This window comes from Chiloscyllium punctatum, chromosome 39 (genome assembly GCF_047496795.1).
Source record: "Chiloscyllium punctatum isolate Juve2018m chromosome 39, sChiPun1.3, whole genome shotgun sequence".
NCBI classification, from domain to species: domain Eukaryota; kingdom Metazoa; phylum Chordata; class Chondrichthyes; order Orectolobiformes; family Hemiscylliidae; genus Chiloscyllium; species Chiloscyllium punctatum.
The window spans coordinates 43,049,100-43,069,566 of NC_092777.1; the positions used below are offsets into that span (position 1 = coordinate 43,049,100).

The window sequence follows — 20,467 nt, forward strand, 5'->3', positions numbered from 1 at the left end:
TGACACTTCTTCACAAAAGCAGTTCTCCAGCAATTTCTGATTTTGCTTCAGGTTTCTGGCATTTACAGGTCTCATTTCACTTCGACTTTTATTGGCTAAATGATTGTGTTGATTTTTTTTTGTCTCATATTTCTCACACCCTTCCACTCTCTTGCAGATACTGACATATTAGCCTCATGGTTACCAGCAGCTTTCCCATGCCTGATGCAACTCGTTATTGAGAATGACTGTAACGGTATGTTTGACCTTGATGATGCCTGCATCAATCCTCAATTGGATTCCCTTCTCACCAAGTGTCTATTCAACAAATTTTCCAACAGGTCAATGGGTGTTGTAACCACAGTAAATTTCTATATGAACTATTTTCCTAACGTACCCACAAATATCATGGTTAACATGACACTCCTACTTAGTTAACTAAATGTAGATCAAATGTTCAAAGTGAAACTTGCCTGTCTGTGTGAGCCCCAACATTCAGAGATTTGGTCAGTCCTGAATCAGGGGTGCTATTCCAAGTCAGTCACGATGATGAGTAATGGTCAGTTCTGTGCAATGTTATCAAGTCTGCTGCTGTGGTAAGGAGTTTGGAGAAACCAATAGTGAGGATTAGAGGCAACATGCATGGATGCTTAGGGAAAATAATAGTGCAGGAAGTGGTAACTCACCATTTAAGGATGGGAGATGATAGAGTGTGGGAAGACACCAGGTACTGAGGGAAAAGTTTCATTGACATTGACATGTGAAGCCTGCAACTCACTTTTTGAAGCTCAACCTATGTCACATTCAATTCTCATCTGAATCGCAAGTACACAATTGACATGAAACGTGGCTGCAGCCACACCACAACTGGGCAGAATCAGTATTTCTCTATAGGGGAATGGGATCTATGTGTAAGTGATGTGAGACTCTTCAAGAAGCAATGAATTAATCAAACACTCACTCGGTACCGATTTAAAACCATCTGTAATCACAGAATCCTGCAAGTGAACCTGATACATTGGCCAGCTATGTTGATTATAAATCTTGGTCACAAGCAATCTTGACCATGTCATTCAACATTATAAATTGCTCCTATTAATCACTGTGAAGCAGAACTTAGGTCTGGTGAGTTATAAGGTTTCATCTAAATTCCACATTTCCAAAACTTATTCCCAGCTCTGATAGCCTATAAAAGATCCAGGAGCTCCATACCTTACATACCTTGAACTGTAAAATCTGTACCCCATTATCTCATATGAAAAGTTGTCTTTATGAGATAATGGGAGTGAGGGAGTGTCACTGGGGAGTCAAATTCTCATTCTTTCTACCACATTTAGAATCTTCCACTATATATGTGGCAACTGGCTTATGCAGCAAACATCTGAATCTGGTCTACTACCACAGAAGAATACAGTCCACAGTACTAACTGCAAATGCAACTTACCATTTGTTCTTTGTTCACTTCTCTTGTTGTTTAATAAAAGTTAAGGTGACAAGCTGATTGAAGCTTTCACAGCATCCGATGCTCCCTCATTCAATAATGGCAAACTTCCATGGGCACTACAGAATGAATAGCTATTCCTTAAACTGGGTTATAACACTGTGTGGTGTTCAGAATGGGAGCCTCTCTACCTTCAGCTAATCTAACTGTCGATCACAGAGCTAATGATGAAGAATGAATACATATTTACAAATGAATCATTCTACTTACCTTGAACTTCCAAAGGGTTGAATGCTTCAACCAGGAATCTTAGGCTTTATTGCAAAAGGATGTGAATACAAGAGTAGTGCAGTCTTGGTTAAATTATATAACTGATTATACAGTACTTGGAATACCATGTGAAGTTTTGGCCTCTTTATTCAGAAAAGATATTATTGGCAGTGCAACAAGGTTCACCAGATCTTTTCCCATGATGACTAAACTATCCTCCAAACAGAGTTTGGCCAAACTGGCCCTCTGTTCTCTAGACTTCCTAAGAATGAGAGGTGATCTCATTGTAAAAATACTTGAAGGGATAAACAGGTGGATACAGAGAAAATGTTTCCTGTTGTTGGGGAGAATAGAACCAGAGGTCACTTTTCAAAAATAAGGCAGATACCACTTAGGTTCCACTTTGATACCACTTAGGAGAGGAAGAGAATCTTCTTTACTTGGAGGGTGGGAACCTTTGAAATTCTCTGTTACAGAGGGCTATAGAAGCTTAGTCTTTTGAGTTTGTGTAAGATAGCGATTGATAGATTTCTGATTATCAGTGGTGTACAGAGTTATGGGAATGGGGTGTGCAGAAGTCTACAGTCAGCCATGATCGTATTGAATGGGTCAACGGGCTGAATGGCCTGCTCCTGTTCCTATGAAGGGGAGGAGCTTGGCATTCCAGGAGTGCCCTGACCATGGGGGCAATCCTTCCCATACTGGAACTGTGAGTAGCGGTTGCTAGCTTGCAGTGATTGATCTGGTGTACAGCTGGGATTTAAATATGGCATCATCAGCAGGAAGCCAGGAAGAGATCAGCAGCCCTGCTGAGCCCACGATAACGTGACAGCGGCACTGTGGGGGACTGATACATAGGTAATGAGGTGAGCAATGGAGAATTACATGAGAAAACCCGCTGCAGCTCACTGAAAGAAACCTTTAATTAAACTGCCTGAAGTTGACACTTAGCCAAGTTTTGGGTAAATTAAGCTTTCCATATAAATTTGGGAGCAATCACATGCTGCCAGATATTTTCTTCAAAAGCACAAGTGATTGGAAATTGTTGTGTTGAGGAAACTGAAGCATTAACTTTATTCAATTGCTGTGCCATTCTCTCTCGGAAATGGCTTTTTGTGGTTCTCAGGGCACAGATTTAACTCAATCCAGTGTCAAATCCAGGAAAGTGAAAGCCTAGCTCTCTCATTTTAATGACTAGCAATGCATCCTGATTCCTGACAAATATGCAAATAAAAATCACAGCAGAACTGGTGATAAAATGAAAACAACAGAAGAAGGATAATTATATAAAATGACCTATGTGTTTCCTCACTTTTCTACTTTGATGAATGTACCTGAACAGTAGAGTACAAATGCTCTGTTCAAATACTTGTATATACAAATATATTAATTATACATTTTATACGATTTAAATACAGACCTATTTTGAAATCATATACTTTGGCATAACGAAACGCCTGTGGTATAAAAATCTGTGCTACTTCATATTCTGTACAGATATGACTGCAAGATGTAATATAAATATGAATGTCAGAATATTGAAAGGAAAACTCAATAAAACAGGACATCCACAGTAAATGTAGCAGCAGCTCAAATAAAGATCCCTAACAGTCAACACAACACAAATGCACAACTGAGAGAGAAAACAAAGTTTGAATGTTCAACATACATCAGGAATAAATGAAGCAGGTCTGTCATGGAAAACTATGAGCAACAGCCATTTGGAATTCTACTCGTGATTTTCTGGAAAGTGTTTGGCAGGGGAATTGATGATAATGAAGGGGCAAGGTACAAATGTATGACTCGATATATAAAGAAATAGTTTTGCAGTGCTTGCACGCAATGTGTTAGGGAGGAAGAGATAGTACCATTCTTCACTCCCATCTCCTTAGAGGGATTGTAAACAACACTTGTTTTACTAGCATGCATTTTTATGAGTTTCAATTAATCCATATTTTCCATTATAGATGCCAGAAACATATATGGTGTTACACAATGCTTTTCTGTTAAATAATCAAGACAAATGATTTGGATTTACTGTGCTGTAGTTACCCAAAAATAATTTTATATTTGGTTGCCATTTTCTATTCTTTTTCCCTCCCTGGATTGGTGGAAAGAGCAGCTGTTTTAAAGTAATTAAGTTACAACTAAAAAGTGTTTCACCATTAGTACTGATTTTAAAAGCCACACAATTACCAAGAATTATCATTAACATGCTTTCACTTGTCTTGACTGTGCGAGGGAGTTGAATTAACATAAACAATTGGAAATGAAGCTGGGTTACTGATTACACTTAACTGAATACTATTAAACTCTCTCATTCTGGAAGGCTCAAAAACGTCCTGATAATGCAACCAGTATTCAGTGTTCAAACAGAAGAAGACAGAGGGCTTAATTTGAACTCTGTATAAGTGAACAGATTTTGAGTGTGTTCAAATTAAAACACCATGACAACCAAAGGATTAAAATTACATTGAATAAATGCAATGGTATTAGTTAACAAAACACTAATGCAGCTTTAATGTTTAAAAAATCCAACCTAAAGATCATTATATTCAAACTTACATGCGACTGCTGGGTGAGATTTTTCGGCCATCTCTGAACCATGTGACTTGGGGACTGGGAAAGGTAGAAATTCTTGGTGCCCTGACAACTGCAGCATTTCCCTGGGAGACACTGAGATGTTTTTCACCACTCTCAAAGTTTGCCATATCTAATAAACAGAAAACAGTATTATGAACAGTTTTGTTCAGATGTTGACATCTATGCTGTACATTTTATGAAACTCGCTGCAAATTGGGAAACCTTGGCTTTTTTTAGTTACAACATCAAGAACAACAACCGTTCAGAAATTTCTGTGCAGCAATTAAAGTGAGAAAACAAGTGCGTATGTGCCACGATTTTTGAGTCACAGAGTGTTTTGACATGCCTCACGTTTCAAGTCCAATGTGACCCTCTTTCTTGGAAGCAACACTTTCTGTTTTTATTTCAGATCTCCTGCATTCACAACACTTTTTGATTTTAATTGTTGATATTGAATTGGTGATCCCAAGTGTAAAGCAGTGGTCAAGACTATTTCGGTTAGAGCTGAGGAGAAAAGTAAAGGGAAGCTATCCTACGGTGCTTGTATTTCATGATAATTGGTTTTGGAATGCCATTGCTGGGAGAATAAAAAGCAGAACAGCCACCATCTTTGTCTGGATGATATTACATGGGCAAGACAGTGTAAACATGTTTATGTTCACTGAAATCTGGAAATGGGTCTCAGACACTGATGACACTATCACAGAAACGTGGCACCTTTAACAGCACAGAGGTCATTACTTTGAAAATTGTCATGATGGCCACAATAATTAGGAATTTTTGTGAGTATTAGTGATTTTTTTCACCAGCCAGATCACTTTGTGATATTAGACCGTTTTTTGTTTTTAACACGCTCATGGCAAAGTTCCTCCTCCACATTTCCTTGATATTGATCATTCATGTACCTTGCAGCTAAAATGGCATGCAAGGCAGCAACCTTATATTTAGAATTTAGCAAAATGTGCTCTGAAATGACAATTATCCTCTTTCAATTATGTATTTTGTCTCTATCGTTATGTTCCTGGCCTTTCATTGACAGCTACTCACCGTGGGTTAGTGATATCAGGAAATATATGATGTGTGGACTTGTATATAAACTTCATTGTTTCATGGGTATTAGATTACTTACAGATTAGATTAGATTACTTACAGTGTGGAAACAGGCCCTTCGGCCCAACAAGTCCACACCGCCCCGCCGAAGCGTAACCCACCCATACCCCTACATCTACATCTACCCCTTACCTAACACTACGGGCAATTTAGCATGGCCAATTCACCTGGCCTGCACATCTTTGGACTGTGGGAGGAAACCGGAGCACCCGGAGGAAACCCATGCAGACACGGGGAGAATGTGCAAACTCCACACAGTCAGTCGCCTGAGGCGGGAATTGAACCCGGGTCTCCGCCGCTGTGAGGCAGCAGTGCTAACCACTGTGCCGCCCACAATTAGTACTTATCCAGTACAATTATGTAATGTGAAAAGTTAATATTTCCTGATTTGGGTGTTTGTGATGAACGAAAGCCACAACTGATTCGTTCCGTAGATTATCAAATGATCTTTCAGTTTTAATGTTTGATTTCAAATGCAGTGAAGAAGGACAGGATAATGTGTAATTTTCTGTTTGCTGGTTCTCAGAGACATCCATGAGGTGATGGTGAGCAGCCTGAGCATTTGTTTCAAATGGACATGGGCTCCCAGTATAAAGAAGCTGTTAGTCAGTGTGTCTGATCCAGTCTCACCCAAAACCTGAGCACAAAGGTCCACCTTGACAAGTCAGTGCAGTACTGGAGGAGTGCTGAAGTGTCGCAGTTGCTATTTTCAAGAAAAAAATACTAAAATGAGGCAGCATCTGCCCTCTCCGGTAAACATATAGGTTCCACAGCACTACTTTGAAGAAGTTAAAAATCACACAACACTTGGTTATAATCCAACAGGGTTAATTGGATGCACACTAACTTTCGGAGCGCTGCTCCTTCATCAGGTGGCTGACAACTACCTGATGAATGAGCAGCGCTCTAAAAGCCAGTGTGCTTCCAATTAAACCTGTTGGACTATAACCTAGTGGTGTGATTTTTAACTTTGTACACACCAGTCCAACACCAGCATCTGCAAATCATACTTTGAAGAAGAGTACAGGGATTATCCGCAGTGCCATGACCCACATTTATCCCTTAAACAACGTCACAAACATCAGTTATTCAACCAGTACCACACTGCTGTTTTCAGAAGCTTGCCTTGTGGCAAAACTGGCTTTCCCTTTGGAATGAATTTCCTAAATTCTTGATTAGATGAGATGAAGCAAGGTGGGAGAAGTTCATGCAGAGCATAAACTCCAGTATAGACCTGTTGTGTCACGCAGTCTGTTTCTATGCTGTAAGCATTTTGAAAATTGTTGATTTCACTCTGCAAGGCCAAAAGGGTAACTTGTACAAAGTGAAGATTTCACTGTGCTGCAGTAAACACTTGTCTGTCTGAGTTTGGAGCACTCCTGGGTCACACGATAGGGAACTCTGTTCTCCATCTAATCACTTCTGATCCTGATCATAGACTGCATGAAGCTGTCAGTGAATATCTAAGTTGAGGAAATTTTCCATTCTCTAAAACGGAAATATCTTGTCCCAGAATATAAAACTAACAATAAATTATTTTCGTCTTTGAACAGTGACCCTACTCATTTCTGAAAGGGCTTAAAATAAGATAGAAACATAAAAATTCAACAATTGTGAACATGTTCCACAGTTGCTAATTTATCTCATTGATTTTGAAGCATATCTTCTGTTATAGTGATGTATGTTGCTTGGTTCATACAAGGGAATCTGCAGCTGTCATCATTTGGACTGCAAAGCACATCCTCAATATTCTATGATATCCAACCTGCCAGACAATATAATAAATGTAACAACACTGCTTTTTTTCTCCTTAATTCCAAGTTTCAAATAGCCATATTTCTTTCCAAACAATCTGTTTGTCAATTTCATGCTGTACATTCAGAATCGACCAGTCACTGATCTCAAGGTATTCAAGATGCTTTAGAAACAAGATCCTCAGTAAATGGATTACTGCAGTACAGATGATCAGGATGACACTGTTCCAAAAAGTCACATGGGGGATCAAGAGATATTATTGCAAGTATTTATTTCCTTACTGAGTTGGAAATTCAAATTTCATTATTTTAAATTATGTCTGAAAAACTACCTATCTGTCTGGCTTTGTGCATTACTATCTGTAGTGGTTTTACACAACATGTGTATTAACTATAGAATTCAACTGGAAGGTTAATCTCCTTCAGTGTTGTAATAGGAAACAGCATTAGGGCATTGATTTTGATGCCTGCCAGTTATTTTCATCATTAAGTCTATGACTTGAAATCTACCTCGAGGAATACTGCAGCTCTGTTGGTAACACACATATCAGTTGTATTGTCGCAAGGGAGGAAGCAAATTACATACGTTAATGCATTCGCTGAAGTTTCAGATTTGGATAGAAACGAGTTCAACAATGCCATTCAAACTTTGAGATCATGGGGGAGTAAAGTAAATCAGACATCATAAAATGAAGAAGGAAGAAAAATACTTCACTTTAAACTTGCATTCTTGAAATAAAGACGTAACATAGAAAAAGCTGTTTCTTCAATATAACTGACAGTTGCAGTTGTACGAAAATGAGGTATTTGAGATTTTCTGTTGTTATTTAAGTCCATAATCAAAACACGTATGAAACCCCTGAGGGTCAAAGTTGCACAATGCTACAAAACATCACTTCCATTGAACATAAGCTGTTTGAGCAATCATTCTGGGTTACCTGGTGACAGCATTTTTGCATAAGCTTACAGAGACCTTATCCCATGTACTCTTGTGCAAAAGAACAATTATCAGTAAAATGCAGTTTTACATAGAAAACAGTCTCTGTGACTCAAATTTTAAATTGGGCCTCTACAAGATCAGTTGAGGAAAATGTGGCCTTCAGATATCTGTAACCTATTTAATTATCACAACAACATGTTTTCTAAAAAGCTCACTGACAGCTTGGCATTGTACATTATACAGGCATTATATAGGACACTGTCCTGTCCTCCTTAGTCCAAGAACTCCCCACCTACGTTCAGGACACCACCCACGCCCTCCACCTCCTCCATGATTTTCGCTTCCCTGGTCCCCAACGCCTTATCTTCACCATGGACACCTAGTCCCTGTACACCTCCATTCCCCATCACGAAGGACTCAAAGCCCTCCGCTTCTTCCTTTCCCACCGTACCAACCAGTACCCTTCCACTGACACCCTCCTTCGACTGACTGAACTGGTCCTCACTCTGAACAACTTCTTTTTCCAATCCTCCCACTTCCTCCAAACCAAAGGAGTAGCCATGGGCACCCGCATGGGCCCCAGCTATCCCTGCCTCTTCGTAGGATATGTGGAACAGTCCATCTTCCGCAGCTACACTGGCACCACCCCCCAACATTTCCTCCGCTACATCGATGACTGTATCAGCGCTGCCTCATGCTCCCACGAGGAGGTTGAACAGTTCATCCACTTTACCCACACCTTCCCCCCCAACCTCAAATTTACCTGGACCATCTCAGACTCCTGCCTCCCTTTCCTAGACCTCTCCATTTCTATCTCGGCTGACCGAATCAACACAGACATTTACTATAAACCGACCAACTCCCACAGCTACCTAGACTACACCTACTCCCTCCCTGCCCCCTGTAAAAACACCATCCCATATTCCCAATTCCTCCGTCTCCGCCGCATCTGCTCCCAGGAGGATCAGTTCCAATACCGAACAACCCAGATGGCCTCCTTCTTCAAAGACTGCAATTTCCCCCCAGACGTGATCGACGGTGCTCTCCACCGCATCTCCACCTCCACTTCCTGCTCCTCCGCCCTTGAGTCCCGCCCCTCCAATCGCCACCAGGACAGAACCCCACTGGTCCTCACCTACCACTCCACCAACCTCCATATACATCGTATCATCCATCGTCATTTCCGCCACCTCCAAACGGACCCCACCACCAGGGATATATTTCCCTCCCCTCCTCTATCAGCGTTCCGAAAAGACCACTCCCTCCGTGACTCCCTCGTCAGGTCCACATCCCCCAACCCAACCTCTACTCCCGGCACCTTCCCCTGCAACCACAAGAAATGCAAAACTTGTGCCCATACCTTCCCCCTTACTTCCCTCCAAGGCCCCAAGGGATCCTTCCATATTTGCCACAAAGTCACCTGCATCTCCACACACATCATTTATTGCATCCACTGCACCCGATGTGGCCTCCTCTATATTGGGGAGACAGGCCGCCTACTTGCGAATGTTTCAGAGAACACCTCTGGAACACCCAGGCCAACCAACCCAACCACCCCGTGGCTCAACACTTCAACTCCCCCTTCCCACTCCACCAAGAACATGCAGGTCCTTGGACTCCTCCACCGCCAGACCATAGCAACATGACAGGTGGAGGAAGAGCGCCTCATCTTCCGCCTAGGAATCCTCCAACCACAAGGGGTGAACTCAGATTTCTCCAGTTTCCTCATTTCCCCTCCCCCCACCTTGTCTCAGTCCCAACCCTCGAACTCAGCACCACCTTCCTAACCTGCAATCTTCTTCCTGACCTCTCCGCCCCCCACCCCACTCCGGCCTATCACCCTCACCTTATCACCCTCACCTTAACCTCCTTCCACCTATCGCATTTCCAACACCCCTCCCCCAAGTCCCTCCTCCCTACCTTTTATCTTAGCCTGCTTGGCACACTTTCCTCATTCCTGATGAAGGGCTCATGCCTGATACGTCGATTCTCCTGCTCCTTGGATGCTGCCTGACCTGCTGCACTTTTCCAGCAACACATTTTCAGCTCTGATCTCCAGCATCTGCAGTCCTCACTTTTTCTCATTATAAATTTTAAAACAGACTGTTTTTCACATTAAGTTAGAAACTCAGATGATTGGTTTGACACAACAATGACCGAAGGCAAGGTGAACTCATTGAGTTCATCGCACTCTTGCTCATTTTGACACAAGGAGATACTCACGGTATGATCACATCATAGCAGTGGAAAAAGCAATCAAAAAAAAATCCAAATCATGAATCTTGGTAAAATACTTTGGACATGTGTTGAACAGAAGCATATGAAGAACCATTCTTCTTTGTGACGATGAGTTTTGGAAGCTCTTTCAATTGAGAATGACACATGGAATTTCCATTCACTCAGCTGACATTGCCAAAGGTTCACAGCAAGACTCAGGGACGCACATAAAGATGTTGTCAGTGTGTGCAAGAGGTGGGTAAGAGTTAAAGCAATCTTCGGCATGTGCAATTGTATGGTATTCTTAAAAAAGCAGAACAATCAAATCAATGTATTCGAAAATTGAGCCAAGTGTCGAGCATTTATTTGAGAAATTGGAGTTTCAATATGAGATGGGTTAATTGCTCTAAATATTGTGGGCAAAATAGATATTTTCATTTGTTCTAAACCTATGACAAAAATGAATCTCATAAAAGACTTATGCCTTTAAAGGTTGGTCTATCTACAGTCCTGGAGCTTAATATAAATACGTACACTTCTGCTGTGCCCAAATAGACTGTGGTTAATTAAGCTAATTAAAACAATGTACAAAATCTTCTGTGATTTTCACATTATCGTTATTCATTAATACTGCTGCCTGATTATATACTCATTACCTCGGTAATTAAGCAGCAGTGTAACTTCCCCTTTTCCCTTCTCCCCACTCCAACATGCAGTCTGGCTGTAAGCATTTGTACTGTCTCTTGGTACAACACATAAGCACAGAACACAGGTTTTTCTTTATCCAATATAGCTGTAAATTCAAGCTTGTTTTTACTATTTCCATAGGATGATTATTCTGATTGGGAAAAATCCATTTTGATTTTCATGCAGTAAGAATATGATGTGGTGCTACAGCATATTTAGTCATGCAGAGGTGGAAACAGATGGCAGATCCTCATTACTGAGATAGCAAAAAGTCGTTTTGTTCTAACATGGCTAATATGTTGACGTGTCAGATTTTAATTTTCTGGTGGAAACATCAGCAAACTAAATTTACATTCTGCACAAAATCTATGATGACTTACTGTTTGAAAATAGAGGCCCTTCCCTACCATATGAGTACACAGGATCTATTTCCGATGAAGTCCTTTTATTGGGAGGTGAGCACAGAAGTGATTAAGTAGAATTATCATTCTGGGAAATGAAGAGCATAAAAGGAAATTGTGTGGTACTTGTCTCTCAGTTGACAAGTGTTCCATGGTTTGGTTGTCAGGCATGTTCATTGAGTTACTTTTTATCATTTCTTCAGACATGCTTTTTTCTGTGTCTGTGTGTGTGTGTGTGTGTGTCTCTCTCTCTCTCTCTCTCCCTGGGGATCTCTGCAACAATTAGGTACCTTAGGTATCTGTTTCCTTACAATAAACCTCACTTCAATAATATCACTATTATCATCTTGTATGCTACCTCTTGTGTTGAGTTCCCAGATGAGAATTTCCGGATACATGGGTCATGGATAGGCTACACACTGTGTCACTAAATTATTACCATTAAAACAGATGTTAGGGAGAAATGAAAAGCTTTCCATGTTACCAGCTCTGGGGATACAGATGTTTAGTTTATTTTAAACAATTGAAGAGAAGTTGAAGAAACAATAGATATATTTTTTTCACTGCATGTTGGCATTTATTTTCCAAAAGTGGATCAAATCATTTTAATACTATCATTTCTTGTTTTTGTCAATGAGGTAACTATAAGACAGGGAGATAAATGAAAAGATTCATTTAAAGCAACAATAGCAGTTCCAGCTGTCATTCTCTCAGCTACAGGGAGAAGTTAAAGCTACCAGGTATAATCAGGAAAGTGTAAGGGTACTTTTGAAAATATCCTTCTAAAATGTTGACTTAAATAAATAAAATGTAATTTTTTTAAACAAGTTGAAAAGGACTTTCAAGGTCGTTGTTACTTTCGGAGATTCACTATTTCCAGTCATTTATTTTCCTCACATCCCTGGGGAGAATGGCAGTGCTGAGGGAACACTGTTACATTCCAGGGTCTCTTGGTCAATTCAATAGGATCCAGCCACTTGCAGAGAGCTCTTGTGGTGCAGTGGTAATGACTGTACCCAGCCAGGATGCCCAGGTTTAAGACCCACCTGCTCCATGGGAATGTCCTAATATCTCTGAGCAGGTTGATCAGGAAAATATCTGGCGATGTGCAGCAGGGTGGAAGTCAGCTGGAATCACACATTCCAGAGATTTCCACCTGTCTGAGTTGTGATTTCCCAATAGATCAGGTGGCTTCAGATTTTGGAATGCCATTTGTACTTAAATTCGAAATCTATTGGGTTTGTGCTACAAAATAACAGTGAAAAACATTAAGACTGGATAACACTGACAGTTTTCAAGTTGAGACTGTGAATATTAAATACCAGTATGTACACTTTTCAAGTTGTGCTGACATTTCTTTTCTGTTGTCTAGTTCTGCATCTGTGATTGACAGGAATTCACAATACAAAGTGAATGTCATCAGTTTGTATCACAAGCAACTTAACTGAGCTCTTCAGTTGCTGCAGCATCTTCTAAATGCTTTTCAAATCTGCTACGTTTCCGCAACAGCTTTTATTTGTTAGTTAACCCAATTTTGCTTTTGGGTTGCTGCAAAATGGGGAGTCTTGGGAATAGAAATTCTCTTAAGATTTTCCAGTATGAGACAAGAAAGCAAGCCATATGTGCAGAAAGTGAAATTCAGGGCAGGACGAATCTAATTATAAACTTCTGATGAACAGCAGAAAAACACTCTATCTGTTAAAGCCTTGGATGAAAATGTAAAAGAACTCCCAAAACAGTGATTACCCTTTCATTGTTCATTCTGCACTTAGTCATTTTTTGGGAGTTAGATTTCTGCCAATGGATGCAGAATGGCTGGATGCAAAGTTGTTCTTTCATTTTACCAGCTTACAGTTTCAGCAGTGAGTTTTCTCAGTCACCATCACTCCTCGTTCCCCAGCAGTAATAAAGTTGAACTTGGATAAGTTGATTATGCATGTGAATTGAACTTTTTATCTGCTAATGTCACATTATCTATTAAGAACACATTCAGCAGCTGTCCCACTGGCACATTCATATTCTGAGCCAACTTACATGCCACCTGGATTTCTGTCCTTCTCTGCATCAGTGCTCCGAGCCGATTCCTCACTATGCAACGGTAGAAGCCAGCATGGGATCGATCCAATGATGGAATCAGGTATCTAAAAGTTAAGAACAAAAGTAATCAATCGCAGACAATATGGAAGTTTGGTTTTCTTTTAGTATTGATGCTCTTTTTAAAAACGTTGAAGTATTTCAGTCTGTCTGCGCACAGTTGCTGAACCATTGCCAGCATGCAGTACTCTCTTCCTTCTAATGACTTGATCAAACCATGGCACACTGCCCAGTTTTAGAATTTTTCCTTTGTGTCCTCTATCCAACTCACCCAGATTGCCAGCTGGCAATCCAAGCCAACAACATGTGGAGAATCTCACTTTGAATAAATTGATACTATTCATGGCTCCATGTACTGCCACCCTTTAAAAATGAAACCTCATTGTAACCAATCTTTGATTTATTGTGTTGTTTTAAATAGCTCACAAATGCCTGAGGAGAGGGAGCTGGATGCTCTCTGGTGATGCATTGCTGATGTCCTCTTTCAGAAGGTTTCAGTTAAATGTCAATCTGCACTATAACTAGAGCCTTAATGGGCTTATTTAGTTCACCTTCAATGTAAAAGATAAGTGCAACAGAGACTTCATCCTTTGTGCTGTTATATTCCAACTCTATTGTTTCTTTAAAGTGGACATTACATCATAAAAAATCAAAATGAACAGTTAAACTACAATCATATTAAAGGATGTGGAGGTTTCACTGGTGAGAATTTACTTCACTTTAAACATATAAGTATTAGAAACATTTCCAAGACAGTGGCTGGGCCAGTCATGAGTCACTGGAGTACAGGTGGCATTATTACAACCAAAGAAGGTGAGGGGTAAAGAGTCTTAATATATCCTTTGAGTCACAGCAAGTTCCTATGGCAGTGAAGTGTCCAATATTCTGCTGAATTGCAGATTTCTTATTATTGTGATTTAATGTTATGTTGCATTCACCAGGTTCTGCTACTGTTACTAATTCCTTTGAACTGGTATGTCATACAGGAGTTCCAACTGACTCCAGACAATAGAGATACCACAGGAATATCCAGGTTAATCATCTCCTCAACCACCTTAATTGGTACCTGCATGTTTCCTTAAAGGTCTCAATGTCACTCCAGCAAAAATTCACAATGGCAAGAAAATGCTGGGGCAGTCTGAACTAGGTTTTCACAAATTCCATGCCTTCTGTCACCTCAGCACCTGGTTCCAAGGATCTGAAGTTTCAGTCACTGTGTCAGCAATGCAAACTCAAATTTGTGAGTAGCCAATCATCTTTTACAAGAGATTTTACAAGGGTCAAGCTGGCCTGCTTGACCACCTTTACATTTCCACTGCTTAAAAAAAAACTTTCCGTAAGCTATTATGCAGCAGTAAATATTTTACTATCAGTTGGAGGTCAGTGAAAAGTCACAGAGCTCTATTTCCCTGATTACAGTCGAACTCTGCATCTTCTGCTTGCATTGAGATTGCTATCAATTTGATAGGTAGAACCACCGATTCAAAAACTTCAATCAACTTTTACCATCCTTTTATTCCTGCATAGGTCATGAATTGTTGCTTAGAGTTTCTTATGAACTTTTCATCACAGTTAATGAAAATACTTCATACTTCTCTAGAGTAGGTTAATTCAATTGTTCTGTTCTTAAGCTCAGCACAATCCTAAATCAGTGCTTTATCAGTTTATGATGTAACATCCTTGCTGAATGATCTAGAACATTGTGCCAACTTCCAGTACTTTAACCTGACAGCATTTCAATTATAGGTATCATTTTTTTCAAAGATTGGATTTTACCAACACTCACTAATTAGGTTTGTTAAAGGCTGGCACTAAACATTGTTAGGGTCAATTTGATGGGCTGAAGGACAGAATTGAAGCGGCTAGGAAATATTTTGATGACAAATTTGTTTATAATTTGAAGCAGGAGAAATTAGTTTCCAACAACTGCAGTTAAAGTATATTTACTTAGTATTTATCCACAAATAACTCATAAATAAATATACACTGCTAAAATGTGGGTTTTAACTATTTACTTTCCACTAAAGAATTTTCTGTGACAACTTCAACATTTATCATATGTGAAGGTAGCTTCTTTAAAGACTAGTTGCAGTTATTTTATTGAGTCGGGTTTTGGTGTTTAGGTTTCCAGGGGTCTGATACTAGTACATCTCAGGTTGAGATTGTCAAAGACTGGTTTTACAGTCTGGAGAATGGAAGATCTGGGGCTGTGCTCCCAGGTTTGGGACTCATCCTCCATCTCCTAGTTATAAAACAAGTGGCTACATCACTGAAGACTTGTGTAGACTCAGTTGATTGCTGTTCACTGTCTTTGAAAGAGGTCAAGCCAGGGACATGTGTTTGGTCAGTGATGCAGCATTGATTTTTTTTACGCTGTATGTATTCCACTATCTGAATAATGGCTTGATACCAGCTGCATTTTATCATGAGTTAAACATTTCCATTATGAATGTTCACTGTAGAGTTCGAAGGAATTAAACCTCACTTGGTACTCAAAATAAGCTCCCAACAGCAGTTAATCTTCCTTATTTTGTAATTCAAATTTCCTTTATTTAAAAAGTTGCTGGAATGCAAACATTACTGAATTTCAATACTTGTTCCTTGCCATTTATCTTGTCTAAATATCATACCTTATGAGAAAATTAAAAAATGGACAGAATTGTGATTCATGAAGTGATTGCTAGGAGGCTTCAAGGTGATTTAGACAGGTTGAATGAGTGAGCAAACATATGGCAGATGCTCAAGTATGAAGTTATACACTTCAGTGTGAAAAATAAAAATGTGGATCTACAAAGGGATTTGGGTGTCCGTGTACACGAGTTAATGAAAGTAAACAGTTAGGTGCAGCAAGCAATTGAGAAGGCCAATGGCTTGTTAGCCTTTATGACAAGACAGGTCAAAGGTAGGGAGGTCTCACTGCAGTTAGGCAGGGCCTTGGTTAGACGATGCTTGGAGTATCGCATGCAATTTTGGTCTGCCTACCTAAGAAAGTCAAAAATCACAAGACACCAGCTAGCTGCCTAGGGAAGGAACAGGGGCTCCAAAAGCAAGAAGGGGTAAGATTAAGGAGCCTTGGATGACAAGAACAGAGGAGCTTCTCATCAAATGGAAGAAGGCATCTTACATAAGGTGGAGGGAGCAAGGATTCTAGCAAGCTTTAGAGGATTACAGGCTTACTAGAAAGGAGCTCAGATATGGACTGAGGAGAGCCAGGATGGGGCACGAAAAAGGCTTGGCAGGAAGGATTAGGGAGAACCCAAAGGCATTTTATTCATATGTGAGGAATAAGAGAATGATCAGGGAGAAGGCAGGACTGATCAAGGATAGCATAGGGAACTTGTGCATGGAGTCTGAGCAGATAAGGAAAGTACTAAATGAGTTTTTTGTATCGGTTTTCACGAAGGAAAGGGACTTGTTGTGAATGAGAACTTTGAGGAGCTGGGAAACAGGCTTGAACAGATCAAGATTGATGAAGTTGATGTGCTAGAAATTTTGGCAAATATTAAGATTGATAAGTCCCCAGGGCCAGACCAGATTTATCCGAGGTTGCTCCGAGAAGTGAGAAAGGAGGTTGCTAAGCCGCTAACGAAGATCTTTGCTTCCTTAGTCTCCATGGGAGTCATACCGAAGGATTGGAGGGAGGCAAATGTTGTTCCTCTTTTCAAGAAGGGAAATAGGGAAACTCCTGGCAATTACAGACCTGTCAGTCTTACGTCTGTGGAAAGAATTCTGAGGGATAGGATTTATGACTATTTGGAAAAGCATAGCATGATTAAAGGCAGTCAGTATGACTTTCTGAGGGGCAGGTCATGCTTCTCAAATCTTTGAGGAGGTGACAAGACAGATTGATGAAGGTTAAGCAGGGGATGTGGTGTATATAGATATCAGCAGGCGTTTGGTAGGCTCATTGATAAAGTCAGGAGGTGTGGGATATAGGGAGATTCAGCTATCTGGATTCAGAATTGGTTGATTGACAGAAGGCAGAGAGTGGTTGTAGATGGAAAGTATTCTGCCTGGAGGACAGTGTTGAGTGGGGTCCCGCAGGGCTCTGCTCTTGAGCCTCTACTCTTTGTAGTTTTTATAAATGACTTGGACGAGGAGGTTGTGGGGTAGGTTAGTAAATTTGCCGATGACACAAAGGTTGGAGGTGTCGTCGATAGTATAGAGGGCTATTGCAGGCTGCAGCATGACATAGATAGGATGCAGAGCTGGGCTGAGAAATGGCAGATGGAGTTCAACCTGGATAAATGTGAAGTGATGCATTTTGGAAGGTTGAATTTGAATGCTGAATATAGGATTAAAGACAGGATTTTTGGCAGTGTGGAAGAACAGAGGGATCTTGGTGTTCCAAGTGCATAGATCCCTCAAAGTTGCCATCCAAGTGGATAGGGTTGTGAAGAAAACATATGGTGTTTTGGCTTCCATTAACAGGGTAATCAAGTTTAAGAGCCACAAGGTTTTGCAGCAGCTCTACAAGACCCTGGTGAGACCACACTTGGAATACTGTGTCCAGTTCTGGTCGTCCTATTATAGGAAAGACACGGAGGCTTTGGAGAAGGTGCAAAGAATGTTTACCAGGATGTTGCCTGGACTGGAGGACTTGTCTTATGAAGAGAGGTTGAGTAAGCTTTTCTCTCTGGAGGGAAGGTGAAAGAGAGGTGAACTGATCGAAGTATACAACATAATGAGAGGCATGGATAGAGTCAATAGCCAGAGACTTTTCCCCAGGGCAGGACTGACTGGCAAAGGGGTAATAGTTTTAAGATATTAGGAGATAAGTATAGAGAAGACGTCAGGGGTAGGTTCTTTACACAGAGAGTTGTGAATGCATGGATTGCATTGCCAGCGGTGGTGGTGGAAGCAGAGTCATTAGGGACGTTTAAGCAATGACTGGACATGCACATGGCCAGCAGTGAATTGAGGGGTGCATAGGTGAGGTTATTTTATTTTAGATTAGGAATAATCCTCCATACAACATCGTGGGCCTAGGGCCTGTTCTGTGCTGTACTTTTTTATGTTCTATGTTCTAAGCCTGTAGTTTCACATAAACCTGTTGAACTACAACCCGATATTAAGTGATTTTAGATTTTGTCCACACCAGACAAACACCAGCACCTCTACATTATTCCTCAGAAAGGATATGCTTACCATTGAGGAAGTGCTGCAGAAACTCACTATTATGATACTGGGGAGGGCAGGACTATTATATGAGGTCAGATTGCTTTGACTGGGTGTGCATTCATTAGAGTTTGGAAGGATGAGGAAGAAGCTAATTGAAGGGTATCAAACTCTAACAGGGATGGACAGACTAGATGCAGGGAGGGATTTTCCCTAGTTGGTAAGTCTAGAGCCAGGGGTCACAGCCTCAGGATCTAGGGTATCCTACACTAAACAATCCATACACTAAACAAACAGTTCTTCCTAGCCATATCGGACCAGGGATATATTTCCCTCCCCTCCCCTTTCAGCGTTCCGAAAAGACCACTCCTTCAGTGACTCACTTGTCAGGTCCACACCCCTCAACAACCCAACCTCCATTCCCGGCACCTTCCCTTGCACCGCAAGAAATGCAAAAGTTGCACCCACACCTCCCCCCTTACTTCCCTCCAAGGCCCCAAGGAATCCTTCCATGTCCGCCACAAATTCACCTGCACCTCCACACACATCATTTATTGTATTCGCTGCACCCGATGTGGCCTCCTCTATATTGGGGAGACAGGCTGCCTACTTGCGAAACGTTTCAGAGAACACCTCTGGGACACCCGGACCAACCAACCCAACCACCCCGTGGCTCAACACTTCAACTCCCCTCCCATTCCACCAAGGACATGCAGGTCCTTGGACTCCTCCATCGCCAGACCATAGTAACACGACGGTTGGAGGAAGAGCTCCTCATCTTCCACCTAGGAACCCTCCAACCACAAGGGGTGAACTCAGATTTCCCCAGTTTCCTCATTTCCCCTCCCCCCACCTTGTCTCAGTCAAATCCCTCGAACTCAGCACCACCTTCCTAACCTGCAATCTTCTTCCTGACCTCTCCGCCCCCACCCCCACTCCGGCCTATCACCCTCACCTTGACCTCCTTCCACCTATCGCATTTCCAATGCCCCTCCCCCAAGTCCCTCCTCTCTACCTTTTATCTTAGCCTGCTGGACACACTTTCCTCATTCCTGAAGAAGGGCCCATGCCCAAAACGTCGATTCTCCTGCTCCTTGGATGCTGCCTGACCTGCTGTGCTTTTCTAGCAACACATTTTCAGCTCTGATCTCCAGCATCTGCAGTCCTCACTTTCTCCTCAGGATACAGGGTAGGCCATTAAGGATGCAGATGAGGAAGGACTTCTTCATTTATATGCTAGTGAACCTGTTGAATTTGCTATGACAGAAGGTTGTGGAGACCAAGTCACTGGAATATAGTCAAGCAAGAAATAGGTACAATATGAGAGATATGGGAAGAAAGTGGGAATACGGCATTGAGATTAAGGATCAGCCATGATCATATTGAATGTCAAAGCAGACCTGAAGGACTGAATAGTTTACTCATGCTCCTAATTTTTATGTTCCTACTTTTACAAAATAATCTTGCGTACCTTTACTTCCAGATCTTCTGCAGCTGGTTGAATCTCAAATGTGTGATCCCATAAGAACACTATATTACAAATGTAATTTAGGTTTAATCTCCTGACCACAATTAGATATATTGACATGAGTTAGGATTCATTTAAGGTATTCATTCGATACAGCCACTATCTAGTTTTGTTAACATCAATCTAGAAATTTCTGATTGAACCTGCAAAGTCAAACCTGCCTTCCTGTTAATTATGGTTAAGCAGGAAATAATTGTAAGGTATTGTTTCTTCATGCCAGTGTAACAGAAATAATATTTGAGAAATATTTTCTACAGTTCTAATGAGATGAGATGCGTCCATGATGTAAATCTATATGCAGACACAAGATGGTGCTGAAATACTAAGTCAATAGCTCTTGGCATC

At 41.0% G+C, this 20,467-nt stretch overlaps 1 protein-coding gene across 8 annotated transcripts in view; it reads right to left on the reverse strand.

Annotated features, from left to right (window-relative positions):
• sdk2b (sidekick cell adhesion molecule 2b) overlaps positions 1-20,467 on the reverse strand; it is a 951,812-nt gene that overhangs the window by 344,982 nt on the left and 586,363 nt on the right. For all 8 annotated transcript variants that reach the window (XM_072558555.1, XM_072558553.1, XM_072558550.1 and 5 more), the window contains exons 3-4: positions 13,417-13,523; positions 4,256-4,403 (exon numbers count right to left, since the gene is read on the reverse strand). In XM_072558555.1, the coding sequence (XP_072414656.1) occupies positions 4,256-4,403; positions 13,417-13,523 (255 nt within the window). The remainder of the gene's footprint in view (positions 1-4,255; positions 4,404-13,416; positions 13,524-20,467) is intronic.